Raw genomic sequence first — 19,306 nt, 5'->3', positions numbered from 1 at the left:
AGTATTAAAATTATTAAAATTTCAATATAAGAATTTTAAATTATAATTATGTTATAAAAAATATTAATTTCTGATTTTCTTTTTTTATTGCTTGAATCACAATGCGTCGCATTGTTGCACCCACGCCACCAGATTCTAGGCTAATATAATATCGTTACGACGACCATCGCATCATCATCGCATTAATAGTGAAAGCGAGCACATCATCGCTCCATTGTCGGATTTTCGAGATCGCTGAAAGAAATGCACGAGATCGAGCGGCGGCGACACGTGCGTGCCACGGCACCACGAGTCTTAGTAGTACAGTTCAGCAGACGGAGCACGGACGCGTACAGCTATGCAGATGGCATCGGGAACGATCCCGAGGAACGTTAGAATGCAGAAAAGAGGTGTGTACCAACGACGAGTTAACGTTTCGAGTTAAATTCTTGCCGAGTCAAAGGAACGCTCCAGGCATCAACTACATTATCTTCGACTGTGTCGTCTGCGACGATCTCCCCGGATACCACGCGCGCCTACAAAAACTGTTAGCTCGCAGATATTCGTGGATATATATTAAAAATATAAAATTAATAATCTTTGTGATATTTAATCGTGGATAAAAATTGTATAACAACCACATACTAACACGGGACCGCGGTTAAAACCGCAGACGGATCGTTCACCTTCTATGAAATCGTATACCAGTGTCTGGCTGTTAATGTGTGACCGATAATTCGTCTCAATTATTGTTAGAATAAATTTTTATTATATCTGCGTTAGAATTTTAGTGTAAGGACGGTTTTTATGAACGGAATATATTAGTATATGAGAATTATATTATATACCTATAGTATATATATATTGAAATATATATATATATATATATCTATATTGAAATATATATATATATATATATATATATATCTATTGAAATTTGAGTGGTTAGAAGGAAAGCGTCGGGTCGCAATATGGCTGCTACATAGTACTACAATTACTACTGCAGGCAACCATAGAGGGAGCGAGTTTCCTGTTACAACTGCGAGTTAAGGGTGGATATCCAATACACTGTTACTGTACACTATGGTATAATATAGGAAAAGCCAACGAAAAATGCATTCCAGTTTTAGCATAAAGTGGATTCTGTGACAGAGGTTATGTAATAGTGGTATATAAGTATATTAATAGTAATATATAGTTATATAATAGCAATTATATAAAACAGTATAATGTACTATACACAAATCATAAAATCATGGTAAAATAAAGATATAAAACGACATCGAACACAAATAAATAATAATTTTGAAAATATGTTACTTCATTAAATATTAAACTCGTAATAACAATTTTTCAAACACTTATTATAACCTCTATTTATTATAACGCAATTTTATAAGGCGTCCGATTACTTATATATTATGAAAATTCGCTAATTTTATATATCTTTTCAATTATGTATCTAACATTTATATACTCTTTAATATACCATAAAGTCTTCTTCCCCTACACTGTACATTTATTTAAATTTACGATTAATATTTATTATACTAATTTTCGAATACTTTCGTGTCTGAGTGCATATAAAAGCACAACTTGTTTCGCGAATCTGCAGAGTACGTACAACCTTTAGTTACAAGTTGTACATTTTACGAGATGTCAATGCAACCATTTTGACCGGCGATGACGTCAGAAGCGAATAATATAAGATGTTTATGCAACGATGAGCACTGTTTCGTTCGAGAACCGCCTCTTCGTTTCGACACCCCCACCCCCCTCTGTTGTTTCTGCCCTGCGCGACGGTGGAGACAGCGATACCTGGACAAACGCGACTTGTTAACGGTTTAAAGGCGGAACACGTACGGCCTTGCCGGAGGTAGTCTAACCACCAATCTTATTATGGTGCGCCCATAGCATTCGCCGCGGATACGAGCACGCGAGTTTATAGCGCGCCTCGTAGTTGATAGTTACTCGCACGCCGTTCATGCGATGGTGAAAAATATTCTGACAAAATCAAAGATAAAGTAAACTCTTTTTCATAAATTACGTTGGGTACCTATTATTTGCTGTTTGCAAAATTGTGCAAATACGCGCGCGAATGTTGCAAGTATCCTTTTTCGTTGTCTGTAGTAATAATTTATTGGAGAGGGTTGCAATGATGATACAGTCGGAGATAAAAGGGTAAGACACCCTAGCTGGTTCGATTAAATTTCTTTTATTAAAGAAATGGGTTGTTCTTATTTGTAAAAGTGTTTTTTATTATCATGTGAAATAGGTCTTTTATGTTTCAAGTATAGTTAGATACATTCTTTTATGTTTCAAGTATAGTTAGATACGTTCTTTTATGTTTCAAGTATGCCAATGAAGATGTCAGTATAAACTTATGGTTTTGGAGTGATTAGATCACTGTGTAATTATCAGAATTTCATAATTATCTCAAAATAATTATTTCAAATGGTTATCTCAAATCTCAAACAATAATTCCAAATAATTTTGAAACAACCTAACTTGATATTTAAACTGACTGAAAAGTAATTATCACATAATATACATGCAATATAAATATACATATAACATGACGGTACTAAACAGTGCATTAGCATGCTAGCAAACGACGCGAACAATATTTCAGAAATGAATAACTACTTTATCTCTGCCAACGCGCGTCAAAGCTACTTTCTATCGGCGAGCAAAAAATATACAGTGCACTTTATGTAACTGACATTTATTGACGTAACAGGCTGAACAATCGTTCCGACTAAGAAGCCATCGAATTCTTCAACATTATAATAAACTCTCGTAAAATCACAGTCGGTGAACCCGTTGCAAAAAGAAAAAGGGCGTGACACAATAGCCGCATTATTTCCTCAGTAATTGAGGAAATAATGTAATATGAAACGATAAATAAAATTAATAAATAGATTACAATTGAGAAAGACAATTGAAGTAATTGTTTATGCATTGTCTGGTAAACTAATCTTTCTACCATTTCAAGAATTAAAAATCAAGATATTTCCTCAAATTTAACAAAAATTTCGTTGTCACGTGACTGGGCAGAGAGACAATTGAAGTAATTCTTTATTATTGTTCCACGGATTTCGAAATCGAAGGAAAGGCGATTAGCTACAGGCAGATGCTATATTTAGCGGGGTTTCGGCCAGTGATCCGCGAACTATCCGTTTCGCGACAACGCGCGTTTTTCCTTGCGTTATTGGCACTCTATCTAAATCCAAATGGTCGGCGATCAGTAAGCGCGCGCTGTCCGAGGCACGTGTGTGGGTGCGTGCGCGCTATTGGCATGGAATGCCGTAGTAGGGCGTGGTTAACCAGCCGGTGGTCAACTTTCCTCGGCAAGGCCGTACGTGTCCTGGCAGGCGGCGGCCGGTGGGGCTGCCCCGCAAGTGACATGTTTGTCCTTTTCACTCGCGCGCGCGCGCGCCGTTGCGGACAGATATCGGGGAGAAAGTGGGAAAAAGGTCGAACGGGTTACAAAATTGTAACACCGTTAAACCGCGGCTGGCCAACGCCGGCTCCTCGGCCAAACCGCGTTTCCATCCGCCGATCATTTATACTTCGCTTAAAACGTATCCTTTCATCGTTATGTTGTATATAGTGTATGTTATGTACAGTGACACTGATTAATGATAACGCTTTGGTGACCGGTAGCCTATAAATCGGCTTTTTATAGGCGAACCGATAATTTGTTATCTATTATTAAGGTAAAAGTGTTAGGCTGCATGCTCTGATATTGTTATATAATTTTGTTGAATAATAGACACCTTTCGCGATGGATCAAGTGATTAAAATTGTATAATTAGAGTCGATCAAATAAATTTAATTTTAATACAAATTAAGTTTAATTTTAACATAAATTGAGTTTAATTTTAATATAAATTAAGTCTAATTTTAATACAAATTAAGTTTAATTTTAATATAAATTAAATTTAATTTTAATATAAATTGAGTTTTATTTTTTACGAGAACTGGCGCGTTTTGAGCCACGGTTCCTTCGACGATTTTTACATTATACGCTTACTTTAGAAACGCCTTTCACTCGCCGAATATATTCGCAGAAAATTACGGCGTAAAAAAGTGTCGAAAGCAAAAGGTCGTCCAAAAGACATACGCAATATATCATTGTGATAACATTGTTCAACTTGCGTATCAAAATAAGCGGGAAAAATACGCTCGAAATGCGTTTATACGAATTTCGGTTACCATACTATACATTTTTGCGACGTCAAACACGATTCATCAACAACTCACAATACAAATACGAATTCTATATTTTACGATTATTATCATCGAATTGAATTGTTAAATTACAAAGAATGCATCGTTTGTTTATCTTGTTGTTAATTGCAAATATCTTTCGCATGCGTTTCGCGATATATTTATTCGCCGTTGAAATATATTATTTAGTCGTCGTTGAAAGTGCCCGCCAAAATTTCACGCGTCTCGTTGCCGAACCGGTTCCACGTTTTCCATGAATATAATTTAAACAGTTCTTTCGACAGTGAGTTAAAAACCTGCGGTGCGCATAGCTTGGAAAGTTTACATTTTTATATCCATCGCGACGCCATTTTGTTGGATTCGATTTCACTTTGTAAATTCATTATTTCTGTGCTCGCTAAAAAATTCGGAGCGGTTTAGGTAAATTCACAAATCAGATTTTAGAAAATAGGTGTTTACAAATATTTATATAAATTAATAGATTATTATGTGTTAATTGTAAATTATAAATATCGCGACATGTCTTCGTAAATATAGAAAATATATTCGCAGAAGCTAAATTCATACTTTTATCAACCCTTTACACTCGAGTATTGTCTTTGTTCCATTTTTATATTATTAAAATTTAAATTTAAAAAATTGTTAAAAGTTTAACTATTATACAAATCACAAGACTCACTATTACATTTACAAAATACCCTTTATCATACAAAATAAAATATTGTAAGTCAGCAAACTTATTTTCGATTTCTAGTTAAAATGGCTTCGTCTGCAAAGGGTTAACAATATTAAAAAAATAAACAAGACCTATACAAACAACTTATAACACGCTAGAATTAGACTACGAAGCGCACATTATTTTCAGATAATGTTCAAGTCGCCGTGCGAGAACACGGTTCGACCATTATCCGGTTCGTTTTCCTTTGCCAGGTGTTGCACGCTATCAATCATCAGTTTCGCGCCATTATCACGCGGAGCAAATATATAATTTCCGCTGGCACGCCGCGTTAAAGTAATGCCCGTTGTTGATCCACGAATTTCTGACATTTCCAAACGGTTTTTCTTTCTCAGCCGATAAATTAGCCGCCAACGATTTATTCAACGAATCATAGACAGTCCTCTCCGTTCCTCTTTTTTTCCGCTTACGCGACATTTAGCGAACGCATCCATCACACGGTTAATTTACGCTCGCCGGCGCGTTTCTAAGGCGCGGTTCGACACCGCTCGCGTAAATCGCGCGCGCGCAAGGAAACACAAGGAAACTATCGCCTATTCAAAGTTTCACCGAGTACATAAATGTGTTCCGCGCGCGCGGCGCGGTTTACCTGTCTTTACGGCCGCTGCTAATATTTCATACAGCAACGACAGTTCGGTTAATTGGATCATTTATTCCGACCGGCGACAAGAGTTTTTTTTTCAACCCTCTCGGCACTGTGCATGCAGAAATTTATTGGTCCGTGAAAAGGTCGCGCGGCAAATCTACGTGTCAAAGTTTTTCTATGCTTATAGAGCAACTATACCAATTATCGTGGCTTTTAGCTGATTTTTACTTTGTCGATACTCTTGTTGAATCGGTTGATTTTTCAATAAATGTTCCGTCAGGATTACACAAAATAGCCGGGGGTATATTCTCATTAAATACTCGAAATATTAGAATTAAATAATAGTTAACATATTAATAATAGTTAATAATAGTTATTAGAAGTAAATAATAGTTAAATATTAGAAAATTCATTTTTGATGCAATAACAATATATATTTCAGACCTTCCCGATTTTAAAGATATCTTTTAGCATGATAATAGTTAATAATTTAGTAATGTTTATAATTAAATAAAAGAAGGCGTTCCTGGCCATATTCTCGTCATTTGGCTATCAATTATTGTATGCGAATTTTCTTCACGCGACTCGAACGAATCGCGATCGTTTCGCAGTATCGGATTAATCCTTCCAGTCCTTAGACCAGCGCGTGACAAGCGGTCGAATAGAAAGAATAACGCGGGAACACGTAAAAATTGATACCCCCGTTTTCATAGCAGACGGCGATCGAAATCAACTGGGTAACCCTAGACAGTGCAATGCGAGTATTACGTCTCCATCGGTTAAGCAACGGCCCCGTCTACTGTAATTTCAAGATCTCTAATCGCCTGTAGCCGTCCAGCTCCAGGAAACATTAAGCCAGCCGTGCATTAAAGGATCACCACGGTTACTGTAATTTATTAAGGACTTCGGTCACGCGAAGAGCGCGTCGCGATCTTTTCAATTTTTCTCGTCGCGGAAATTCGCTTTCGCGGCTCAATTTAAATATTTTATACAGTGATTTTCAATTCGAAACTTTTCCTTTTGTATATTATATTTGCCTTCGATTTATTTTTTAATTATTATATTATATCACAATATTATTAATACAATTCGAATAATTAATGCTAGTGGGACAATCCTGGAAGAAGACACACCTACCCCTTCCACTTTATTACATATATCAATTATTAAATAAAAATGAAAATTAAATTTGATTTTCAGTGCAAAAACGACTAATATAAATAACTTATTTTTCTATAGCCAACATTTATTTATAAATTCCAAAATCGTACAGACAGGACTTTATCGTTCGAATATCTTTTTTCGCTATATCGTGTTCACATTAAAATAGATTTAAAATAAATTATGTTCGAGACATTAAAAAATCTATGTTGCTCGTTCTGAAGTTTAACGACAATTTTCATTGTCTAAGATACGAACCATTGCCAACGATAAACGCGGGGAACATATAATATTTCGGCGAAGTACGAAATTAACATTAACCCCTTCCCCTGCCATTTAGCTCGACGAAACTCGGGCCCGAGCGGTCCGCATCAACGCGCGCTAAACAGCAAAACGTTACGAGCGTAACGGGCAAAAAAATCAGTCCGCGAGCTCGGCTTGTTATGTTTACGTTTGACCCAAGTATGTGTTCGCGACACAGACTCGCGATGTTTATGTTTGGCCCAAGTATTTGTTCGCGAGACTGACCCGCGATGTTTATGTTTGGCCCAAGTAACTGTTCGCGAGTCTGACTCGCGATATTCATGTTTGGGCAAAAATCTTCATCGCGAGTCTGACTCGCTAAAGTACGGGATAGGTACTTAGTAAGGGGTTAAATCTAAACCTTATTGTTGCAAAAATTAGTTTCGAATGTAATGGAATAATTTTAGTGGTGCCTCAGAGTCACCGCTCGAGTGCGAAGGGTTAACGCGTGGTTCCCGCGTTGCGCGCACAGAAAACGTGTACCGCGGATAAAACACAATAAAATAATCCCATTACGCTCGCGGCGAAACTGTAGAATTGTGATTTTTACGATTTCTGCTTTCCATATCGCGCCGGGACCTCTATCGGCATATAAGTACGCGCGCGTCCTTGGTTATTTATGATCCTTCCCATCGCCGTGTACAAGCGATAAAAATATCAAGCGGTCACGGATTCGAAACCACCACCACCACCACGAAATCATAAAACTAATCTTTAAACGCCGCGTCGAAATTGATTTTGCTCGTTTATTTATGTCTACTTCGTTTCTCGGACTTTATCCGAAAAACTTATCGTAATGGTGCGTGTATGCGAATACATGTGTAGAAAGAGTTGACCAAAAAAATCGAGTGTCTCGATGGTGGATCTGTAAAAAAATGATCGCCGAGAAATCGTCGACGAATTAATCGTCGTAGAACCTTCGTGTAAATAATTTAGCGTAGATGTTGCTTTTTAACGTTTTATATTGGTTCGAATAATTGCTTTTATCCTTTATTTTTTAATTGCTGTTATCCTTTATTTTTAATTCCTTTTATCTTTTATTTTTTAATCGCTTTTATCTTTTTTTAAATTCCCTTTATTTTACATTGTACAGACATCTACCGATAGCAGCAATTATTTATCAATTTTTCTGTTTTATGGTCAAGCTTTTTAGGCTTCCATATGCAATCATATATGATACTATACAATAAAATATTTATCATATCTGCGAGAGGCAATTTTCATCGAGATTTCCGACGTTCGAATATTAATGCAGCCAGGCTAAAAGTCACGGTCGCTTTCAAATCTCTTTCACTCCTTACACCGTGGTACATGCATTCCACCGGCTAGTCATTGTTCGAACGTAATGGCAGATAATCGATAACGACAACGCTTATAAAACACGTCTACATCGCGAATAAATTATTTATAAATGCTTTGTAATACCACCATTTCTCTGCCTTAAAATTTAGATGTTAATTCTTGACTATTTACATATTTATTCTCCATAAATAGTTCTAAACAAACTCGTAGATATATTTTTTACAATATTTAAATATGGCGACGATTCTAATGCAGAAGACATGAAAAATGTGATTTTCGCTGTCTTCAATTATTTATAACAATGTTCAATTTTTGTTGTAGGCTCAGAGAAATATTTTCAAAATTTGTTGGTTATGTCATGGTAGTAGTATCATGTCAACTCTATAGTAAATTCGCAATTTAATTAAATTCGTAACGTCAGCAAAGAGTTAAAAGGTACTCTAATGTATAGTATCCTGCTCGCTCTATAGTAAATTCGTAACTAAATTCATAATTTATTTCGTAACGTCAGCTCGCTCTATAGTAAATTCATAACCTAAGCAAAGTACATAAAAGATATCCTTGTTAATATTTCTATAAAAATGACCACTAACTTCAAAAATTTAACTTAGAAATTTAACTTGGAAATTTTGTTATAAACCCCTTCGTGGCGGTGCGGCGACCTTGAATAATGGGAAACGAACAGCACAGCTGATCGTAGGTATAGGACAGTACGGCAAGGCAAGAGATCTGTTAGCCAGGTCAACGTACCTTACGTTCACTTTCACCGCACTGCCACTAAATACTTATTATCCTATACAACACACAGTTACTAGCTCGAATCTCCTTTGCACGATTCCCGGGTCGCGGCTTGCTCGGCAGACGAAGATCAGGGCAGGAATTGCTTCGCTCCGATTGGCTGAGAAGAAGTCGATTCTAAGGCAGGATTTATTGCGAATTGGATGCGCAAGGAAATAGCGGGGATGCGCGCGTTTGTTTTGGGAGCAAAAGAAATTGGGCAAGAGTTTTGTTTATTTTAAATAAATAATATGAACTGAGACTTGGTTATTATTATTTTATTATATTCTACATTATTATTTTGTTATATTAATATAAAAATTGTGAAGGGTTGCGTAGTATTGTATATAATATTGTGTATAATATGTGTATAATGTAATTTAAAAATGGAGAATAATTTAATTACGATTTTTATGAAATGAAAATTAATTTAATTTGATAAATGGAAAATAACTTAATTTCGATTTCTCCAAAATGGAAATTAATTTCATTTGAAACTGGAAAATAATTTAATTTCGATTTTTACAAAATAGAAATTAATTTCATTTGAAACTAGAAAATAATTTAATTTCGATTTCTACGAAATGGAAATCTTGCCAGCGAGGTTATGGCATGCGAGGAGCTTTTCGTTCGAAATAAAATGGGAAAATGCGATAGCGACAGGTGGTTTTCAATGTGTATCTTGAACGTGAAAGCCAGAAGCGATTAAGTGGGGAAATGAGTGACTTTTGAAAAAAAAGAAAAACAAGAGATCGATAAATCTCTTTAGAAACCTGTCCGGGTGGTCGTACGTAATCGCCGCGCGAACGAAAGGTCTCGTGCAAGACTAGTTCTACTTTGCGCCATTTCAATTTCGGTGCTTTCAATCGCACCACTAAGCCACGCTAATCCAATATCAATGCAAAACCATGGAAAAATGTATTCGATAAATCGGCGAGTCGCTTCACGAAGTAATTCGATCATTAAAATAAATAAAGGATTTAAGTATAGAGGATTTTTGAACGAAATTCACAGTTCCTAATCATTTTTTTTAAAAAAGCACGCAAAGATCTTGATGAATAAAAATATAGAATTTTACTTGAGAAATTCTAACGTTCTATACAGAGTCGATTAATTATTAAATTATAACCGAATTACTCCGTTTAAATTATCGAGATTACGCGACACGAGGTCCGCAAGGATTTTCGCGCGAGCAAGAGTTGAATAAACGCGTTAAGAACAGCAAGGGACACGTGAGAAGGCGTGTGAAGGCGTGACACCGGCCGAACGTATGCGCAATCGCTAGATCAACGTGCTTTTAAATTATGCAGCATATGATACCGGACCGAACAGCGAATGATAAAAAGAAAAAGAATTGAACGAGATTCGTGCCCGGCAGCCGGCTGGGCAGCGTTTGAAAGTTGCCGCAAATTTTTTTCTCTATTAATTATATTCCCCGCCAAGGACTGTTTACAACGTCGCATTTCAAATATCGCTATACACGCAGTTTTAATCCGCGTTCCGCTACCGGCGCGGTTTCCTTTTCGCCGAAAACGTGTCACGCCGGTCACCGCGACGCGAAGTATGTATAGTGCTTGGACAAATGGACAAGAGTCAAATATTCGATAAGTAGTATTAATAAACGATGAAACAATACCGTCAAAAAATTCATTCTTCTTGCTAAATAAATTCTTCGATGAGATATCTAGAACACGCGAAGACGTGAAATTTTAATATCGCGAAATGTACGCAATCACCTGCACACGTCCATAGCTTTCCTCTCTGGAATTTCTCTCTTTCACTGGAGCGCTGCAATTGATCTTTTTCGTATTCCGACATCGGGAGGCCGTTCATCGAAAACTGGCTCTTGTTTATCTAAAAAATATTTAATGAATATCTAAAAAATATTTAATAGCATAGAAACTAACAGTAGTACAATCTTTAACACTTTTACCTCAACAGTGAATAATAAATTATTTGGTAAACAGCCGATTTATAGGTTAACCTTTAGGAAAATGTTAAGTTCGAATTTATATGTTTTTCACCAATTTATTTCTTTAATTCTTTGCACCACCATTTACAAAATGCCGGCACTTTTTAACACTATCTATTGAAGCGATATAGTCTATATAAAAAGAACGTAATTTATTAAAAATCGTATCATTTTTCAGTGATGGTTATAATGATGCCATCTTTGGTTAAAATTCTCTCTGTTTGGTGTCAGGATTTTATTGTGGAATACGCGAAATTAAGAAGTAATTAAAAAGAATGAATATCCGAACTTAACGTGACTACTTATACATATAACACACGATAGAAATACTGAATTTATTTATCAATAAATATTCCTCCGGGCAATACTAATATTACAGAGAAGATCAAACCACGTGTTGCGCGTACGACTGCTGGCTCAAGCAGAAGGAAGAATCACAGTTAGGGAACAAAAGACTCGCTACCACTCATCAACGCACGCGCATTCTAATTATACAGCGGTACGGGCCAGTGCTGCCCAAAAATAACTAGATGGAGCTGATTACGCTAGAAATTAACCTATTTCTAACATTTGGTAACAATTAGAATTTAATTCATTCAGAATTTTAGAACAAGAATCAATTATATTCTGTTCAATTATTTTCTGTTATTTTCTTATAATTTTCGTCACTTGACAAATGATGACTGTCCGCGAAATGACGAATTTTCGTCACGCGGACGAACACGTGTTAAAACCCGAATGCTTACGACACCTGACAATTGATCATCGAAGGAAAGGCTCGAGACGAGATTGTTCTCGGAGACGTGTCTAGTCTTTGTCTAGTAGTTGCACGAAGTGTACACACATGTGGGAAGCCGCGCCGTCATTGGACTGTCCGTGTCTATTCGATCGCCTCTCGTATACGTAGACGAAGAACCAGGCTATCCTCCGATCAGAATCGGAATACTTTCTACTCGAGCCATTGCTTTCTCGCGCGGCGTTGATGCCGTGGTAATCGCGGGGCCCCGATGCAGGACACTCTCGTCCGATCCAGGCCAGAGAGCCCGGCGACTCGAAAAAAATAGTTTTGTAATTGAATTTCAATCGAATCGTGCCCGTCGGCATCTCTCGCACAACATCCTGCGTTGCGAAAGCGTGCTACGATGGACAGATAGACGAGAGACCCGATCCACGCTCGGGAACCGTTCGTTTCAGCCTAGTAAAGTAAGAGTGAGTGTAACAGTGGCTGTTACTTCTTTTGCCGCGTGTACTCGGCACTGTTTCTGCCATCGTAATGGCTCTCTTTCGAAGCGAAAGTAAGAGATCGTTCTAAATACCCGATGAATATCGTAAAAAGAACAACTGTTGCTGTAAAACCATTAAAAACTTTAATTACTCTGACAACTCTTTGTGGAAAGCAAGGTTTATTACAGCGAGGCTGTTAACGTTTATGCTGTCGTTATCGGGGCATTATATAAAAATATTCGATACCCGCTTTCGTGGCTTTCACTCTACAAAAATGCGGTTATTTAATCGGGAACGCTAATTTTAAAAAGCTCGCACGGATTATGGCGGCCCGTAAATTATAGTTGTTTACCGTAAGCGGTGTACGAGTCTTGAGAATACTATAAACCTTGAAATTTGCATTGTAGGAATTTGAGGAAGAAAATCGGTACTTGGAAGCATCTAGGTAATGTGCAATATGCAGGCGTACGAGCGGGTCTCTCAGAATACTGATGACTTGTTTTTAATTCTTTTATTTGCTAATGCACAGTGCTCTTGGAAGCAGTAATTTATGGCAAAGACTCTATTTGTAGACTTTCGTAGTTGTATAATATTATTTTCACTTGTTTTAATACCTCGGTTTAAAATATTTGATTGTTTAGTCAATTTAAGGTTAAGTTCTGCTAATATTATTTTAAAAAGCTGACGAGATGATTTTATACAAGTCGAACTAATATATGTATCAGTTGTTTTCATCAAATGAACAAATGTTTCGATGGTTACGTGCGAGGCTATGTTCCACGTTCACTTGAAAGTATTGCAGACGCGTGTAGATAGGATAGGACACGACAGGATCAGCAGGATACGGGTAGATACTTTGCTCTAGAATCTACTCTCGATGGTGTTGTGGGTGAGAGCCAGGAAACTAGGACTCGCGTACTCGGCAAGAATGCGAAAATAACGGGTGATCCGGATTTTACACTCGCACGACGCTCGCCGTTGTCCGCTACAAACTGGCGCGTGATTGAGGGATCGTTGCTTCTTAACACATATTCGTCATAGTGACGTCAAATTCGTCAAATTGCAGACAATCGCCAATGACAAAATTACGAAATATTACAGAAAATAATCGACTTCTTTTCTTTTAATCCTAAACAAATTAAATTCTAATTTCTACTAAACAGAGATTCGAAAATAAGTGAGCCGCAGCCGCACAAACAACTAGCCGTTGCTTTAATTAAAAGAATTATTTGGAACCCGTAATTATTTTTAATTACCTCCGCACTCGATGAAAGATAAATTAACGTAATTGTACCAATTCAGCTCGAGAGGTATAGTTACCTGTTTCCGATTACGTGCCTTTAACATTTTTAATAACAGACACGTACGTACGATCTGTAACGCCGCCGTTTACACGGTACAGCGATCAAAACCACTTCGACATTTCTTTTCGAACTCGCACCAGCGCGCATTTTGCACCGCGCGCCGGTGTTTTTCCGATCGAATTTTTCCTCTCGAAACTATCGTTTACACCACCTGGGCTAAACGCGGCTCGCATAGCTTCCAGCTCTATTTTTGTTTTTCTTGGCGCATTAGTTCCGTTAGAAAGTGAATGTCAGAGGTTCGCGGTACATTTCGCAGCGCAAGGTGAGATAAGAAACGATGGCCTCGGCTTGTTACAATTCTTTTTTTCTTCTCTCTCTCTCTCTCTCTCTCTCTCTCTCTCTCTCTCTCTCTCTCTCTCTCTCTCTGTCGATCGAACAGCCTACGATTAAAACAGCGGTTTATACGAAACTAATGGTCATTAGATTTACGACTCCGGGACCGGACTATCGTAATTATACAGGGGCAACACACCGTGTCGAGATTGTGATCATAACGTTGCGTTTCTTCGGTGATAGTTACCGTTCGGAGGTAAACGTTTGACCAATTTTAATCGACTGTTTGTTATCGCGCACACCAACGTAACGTTAACACGTTTATATGCATATCCTTGGCGAGGACATGTACATGTATAGTATAATATCTATATTTGATAGGTGTATTGTATACTTATATGTATAGGGCGTCGGGAAATTATGCATAGCAATCTCTATGGGGTAGATTGTACACCCATGGTTTTATTCATATTGGAAATCCAAGGTCAAAGATTGGAAAATTTGTTTATTTGTCGCTTATAGCGTTTCAATTCCTAGGGAATAAAAAGATAATGCTGTTAAATTAAAAAATATAAAGCTGTTAATACAAAAATAGAAAAATTTTATTTTTATAAATGTCGATGCGTGTTACAAATAGTTTGTTGAAATATGCTCCGACGATATTATCGTTTATCCATTTATCTGCCTTTCATTTTCGTTTTTTAATTATTCAAATTTATGTATCGTTCATTTTATTTGCTGTTCTGACGTGTAAATCTTGAAAGTGATGTAAGTTCATTTTTTTTTAAATAATCTGTGTAATTTGTGATCCATTTAGTGTAAACTATTGATATATGACTTGTTAATATTTGCTACTGAAATTATACCATTGCAGCGATCGAAACAAGTAATAATTGAGTTTATTTTGAAAGTAGCCTAACGCCTCATTCTTGGTAAGGGAATGTATATTATTTATTTAATAATAATTCTAGAATTTAAATAGGGATTATAAAAACACTTTTAGATACACTTAAACGGTATGACCGATTAGTATCTTGTACATTAATTTTTAATTGCATTGAAACACAATCCCTTAATATTTTAATTTTAATAATTAAATTAATATTATTTGATATTTTAATATCTTAATTTAAGTCTAAATGTAGTTAGACCATTTTGAAAATAAAAGGGTCAATTGGTGCTAGGTCCAACGCACGCCGAAGGGTAAAATCCCACAACAAAGATGGCGTCTCATGTTCTCAAAGCTTGAAAATGTTTTTCAATTTTTGCGACCGATCAAATCCTTAAAATAAGAATCTCCTGTAAAAATAATTGCAAGTATAATTAAATGCAACGTTTCGGCGTTTCTCCAGTTTCGTCAGCGTTTTTTTAGTTTAAATATGGAAAACACACAATGACTCCATATGCTTGTTATTACACTTTATTGTTTAAGCAAGTGTTTCTTTGAGTAATATTGACCAATTCAGACAGTCTTGCAGTGCTTATGAAAGCTAAAAACGAACGCTATAACGCCTCAGAACTCCAGTTATAATATCTCAATTGTAAATAACCTTTATAATTATCGAAATATTATTCATACGTATAATTAATCGTCTCAACTTCAAGGACACGAGTTCTGAAGATTATGTCAAAGTTATGATGAGGTTATATCAGCTACACCATGACTGAAAACAATCAAAATTGTGTGATTTTCTAAGGTTATGTTAGCTACACCATTACTAAGAACAATCAAAATTGCGTGATTTTTATAATATAGCTTAGTTTACAATATAGCATACGTTCAAAGAAGACACACTTTTTTTCAAAATATGATAGAAGTGAACGCTATATGTTGTTATCTGATAATAGTATTATACAAAATGTTCGCGGACGTGTCTACGTGCGGCAGTTAAGAAACGAAAGGTGCCGCAGTCGCTAAATAGTCCGTGAAAGTGGTAGGTTCGACGTTTAGGTCGTGCAGACTATCACTATAGTTTATTGACAAAATTTCTGAAATATACTAAAAATTGTGTAATTGATGCGAATCGAAAACTCGCGATTTTTCAATACAATTCTTATCAAGAAAACCAGTCGATTTAATTCCTTTATTTGATCTATTTTCAAAGGAGACTTTCCGCTTCGTTGGAGGAGGAAAAAAAATATTCGCAGCCGGTAGGATTCGAACCTACGCTCCCAGAGGGAATCTGATTTCGAGTCAGACGCCTTAACCACTCGGCCACGGCTGCTCACCTATTGTCGACTGCTCGTATACCGTGGGTGACCAATCGAGAGCAACCCCTAACGCACATCGTATACTTTAACACGTAACTTGAACAACGCCTTCATTTTATTATCGTTCATCTATAAGTCTGAAATAAATTCCATTAATTTAGCATTAAACGATTTATTTGCAAACGAGTATTGTTAATTTTGTATACATTGTTATGTAAAATATAAATGCAACATCGTTAGGTTCGATAATAGATGAATGTTCAGAAAGGTTTCATTCAATATTTATTCAAATTTTATTTAAAGCTTGAAACAGTGAGATGTGGAGAAAATTGGTAAAATTGGTAAAAATTGTTTGAAAAAAAGGTTCTAATAAAATAGAATGAAAATATATTATATATTTGATTATAAAATAATATTGAATAAAATAATAATAAATAATAATAAAATAAAATAAATTTGATTCAATTTGATAAAATTGAGTCACGCGACTCAATCATCTTAATAATTTTTTAAATCTAAGCTCTGGTGATATCTCTAAAGTATCTGTAAGGATTTAAAGTTGCCTAAAATATATCTGTAATGATTTAAAATTGTCCAAGGCATCTGTGATGATCTAAAATTGACCAAGTCTTCTATAATGATTTAAAACTGTCCAAGTCTTCTATAATGATTTAAAATTGTTTAAAGTGTCTGTAAAATAATTAAAAATTGTCCAAGTAAAGATACCAAGCGTGCATGTAATTCAACGTGTTCCGACCGCTGTACTTGTTTCCGCGTCAACGCTGTATCAAACACGCGAATCGCCGCGTATCCTTGCGTGAAACCGCTCTCTCGCCGTCACCGGCCGCGCGGAATCGCCGGCGAAGGTGGCGCGACACGACGGCGACGCGGCGTCGCGTCGCTGCCGCATTGCTCGTGTGCATCGGATTGTGCAACGCTAGCGATACGCTTGCTCGCGACGCAACGACGCCGCGTCCGCCCGCTGCAACGCGACGCCCGTCGTACGGTGTCGCGGCGGTGTCGCGACGCGGCATCGCAGTAGTGTCTTGTCGCTCGCCGCGTATCGGTCCTGTATCGCCGCCGCTGCCGCTGCTGCTCCCGTAGAAACGTGGAAACACACCACCGTAGAAAGTATAGAACCAACGCGGAGAATCGCCGGCGCGCAGCAGATAGCCGCCATGACCGATATCATTGATATTGAACTTTTCATTGAAGCGATTAAGAAGTACCCAGAGATATGGGACACCTCGTGCGAGAATTACCATGACAAGAACATGAAAGTACTGGCGTGGTTTATCATTTCCAAAGAATTTTATCCCGATATCGAGGGGATGACCGAGTCCGAGAGAAATAACATCAGTAAGTTTCTTCTCAAAGCTTTAACAGTGAACATAGTTTTGTAGGGTATTTAATAAATATGCGATTTGGTATGAAATTGTTTAAAATTGCCTAAAGTATCTGTAAAGATTTAAAATTGCCTAAAATATATCTCTGAGGATTTAAAATTGTCTAAGTAATTATTTAAAATTGCCTAAAATATCTATACGAATATACACCTTAATTTCAGATAAAAGATTGGCCCACAAATGGAAGAACATCAAAGACGCGTTCATGCGAAGCATACGGAAAAGAAGTAAATCTGGCCAAGCTGATTGCGCGAAACAATACATATACTATAATCAACTTTCGTTTCTATTAAAACCAAGGAACATAAACGCTGGGAATGGTGTAGGATACGGGACGATGTCGCAAACAGAAGGCGACAATTCGGACTCGTCGCACAACGACATCACGAGCACACAGAGAACGCGCAACAGCCACGAATTCGCGAACGTCAAAAATCCTCTCAGCGAGCTGCAGAGCAAACGCCGTCGCAAAGAAATGCTCGATCAACGTTTGACTAATTGTTTAACTACGCCAATTGCGCAACACCCGCAAAACAATTATGAGACGCAACTGGACGAAGACAGAGCTTTCTTCGATTCGTTGTTGCCGACAGTGCGATCGTTCAATATTCATAACAAATTGGAATTTAGGACCGAAGTATTGAAATTGGTTAAAAATATAGTAAACATCAATCAGCCGCAATACGTTTCGCAATACACTTCGCAACACAGTTCGCAGCACCCTCATAATTCGTTGAATGTTAACAGCTCGTCGCAGATTCAAGTTCACCAGACATCGGCGCTCCCGAGGAACGCGACGCCGCACAGTTCATCGAACAGTATTGTGTCCATAAACTCGCATAACGAGTGTACAGAGAATTTAGACTTAGACGATTTATAATATTGTATTATAGATGCACAGATATTGTGTACATACTGTATTATACACGCCTGCGATTATATTCTTATGTATTCGAAATATAAAATGTTTCGAACGAGTGTTGTACAATTTTGCTGTATACCTATAGTATCGTCAAGAGACACATGTCATAAAATATCAGTAACGGAATATAGTTCTTAATATTGTCCACAATTTTTTTTAACTTTCATTTATACAAAATTTTATTGACTTAATGAAGTGCCTTTTAGTAAAAGAAAAATATATTACGAAAAATTACAAAGCGCTTGCACAGTAGCTGTAATATTAATATTAATAAATTATATAAATTTGGGAGACAGCAAGAAGCACCCAAAAGTGGTAAAAAATTCCGTATGGTAAATATTCTGGTAATTGAACAAAATTATACAGACGATTATAAATTAAATTTATTAAGAAAATAATTTTATTACTTGTTTTCGACGTCAAAAAATAAGTCGTAAACCTCCGTTTATTATGCCACTGAATAAGAATCAAGTGGCACGTCTGACCACTATACACCAATTCTACTTCTCGCTATACTGAGTTGGCAAATAAGTGATTGTGGATTTTAAATAGTAAGTAAAGAAAAATATAGAAATAAAATTCAAAATTTCTGCTTAAAAATATAGCTTTATTTAATGATGCAAATTAATTTTGAAATTGCCTTTCTTTCAATGCTTTATTCCCATTTACGGCACATATGGGTTTCCAACGATAAACAAGTATGTACTACTTAAAACGAAAAATCTAGAGTTCTCTGAAAATTAAAATTGAGAATCCACATTTCGATATATTATAATATTGCTATATTTTCATTATTGTTAGTTACGCAACTGGTTCATGGTTTCTTATAATCTATACGTAAAGACAAATTTGTTTCG

At 36.7% G+C, this 19,306-nt stretch overlaps 1 protein-coding gene and 1 non-coding gene across 2 annotated transcripts; one reads left to right on the top strand and one right to left on the bottom strand.

The window, feature by feature from the left end:
- Positions 1–16,053: 16,053 nt before the first annotated feature.
- Positions 16,054–16,135, bottom strand: Trnas-cga (transfer RNA serine (anticodon CGA)). Its single transcript has one exon. It is a non-coding gene; the product is annotated as a tRNA-Ser (tRNA).
- A 1,065-nt stretch (positions 16,136–17,200) lies between these two features.
- LOC144472772 (uncharacterized) lies at positions 17,201–18,407 on the top strand. Its single transcript, XM_078186105.1, has 2 exons — positions 17,201–17,480; positions 17,689–18,407. Exons 1-2 carry the CDS (start codon positions 17,300–17,302, stop codon positions 18,405–18,407), a joined length of 900 nt encoding a protein of 299 aa, XP_078042231.1. The 5' UTR covers positions 17,201–17,299.
- Positions 18,408–19,306: the final 899 nt, after the last annotated feature.

Source organism: Augochlora pura, chromosome 7 (genome assembly GCF_028453695.1).
Source record: "Augochlora pura isolate Apur16 chromosome 7, APUR_v2.2.1, whole genome shotgun sequence".
Lineage (NCBI taxonomy): Eukaryota > Metazoa > Arthropoda > Insecta > Hymenoptera > Halictidae > Augochlora > Augochlora pura.
The sequence above is the reverse complement of the archived record's forward strand: the minus strand, read 5'-3'. Positions and strand labels throughout refer to the sequence as shown.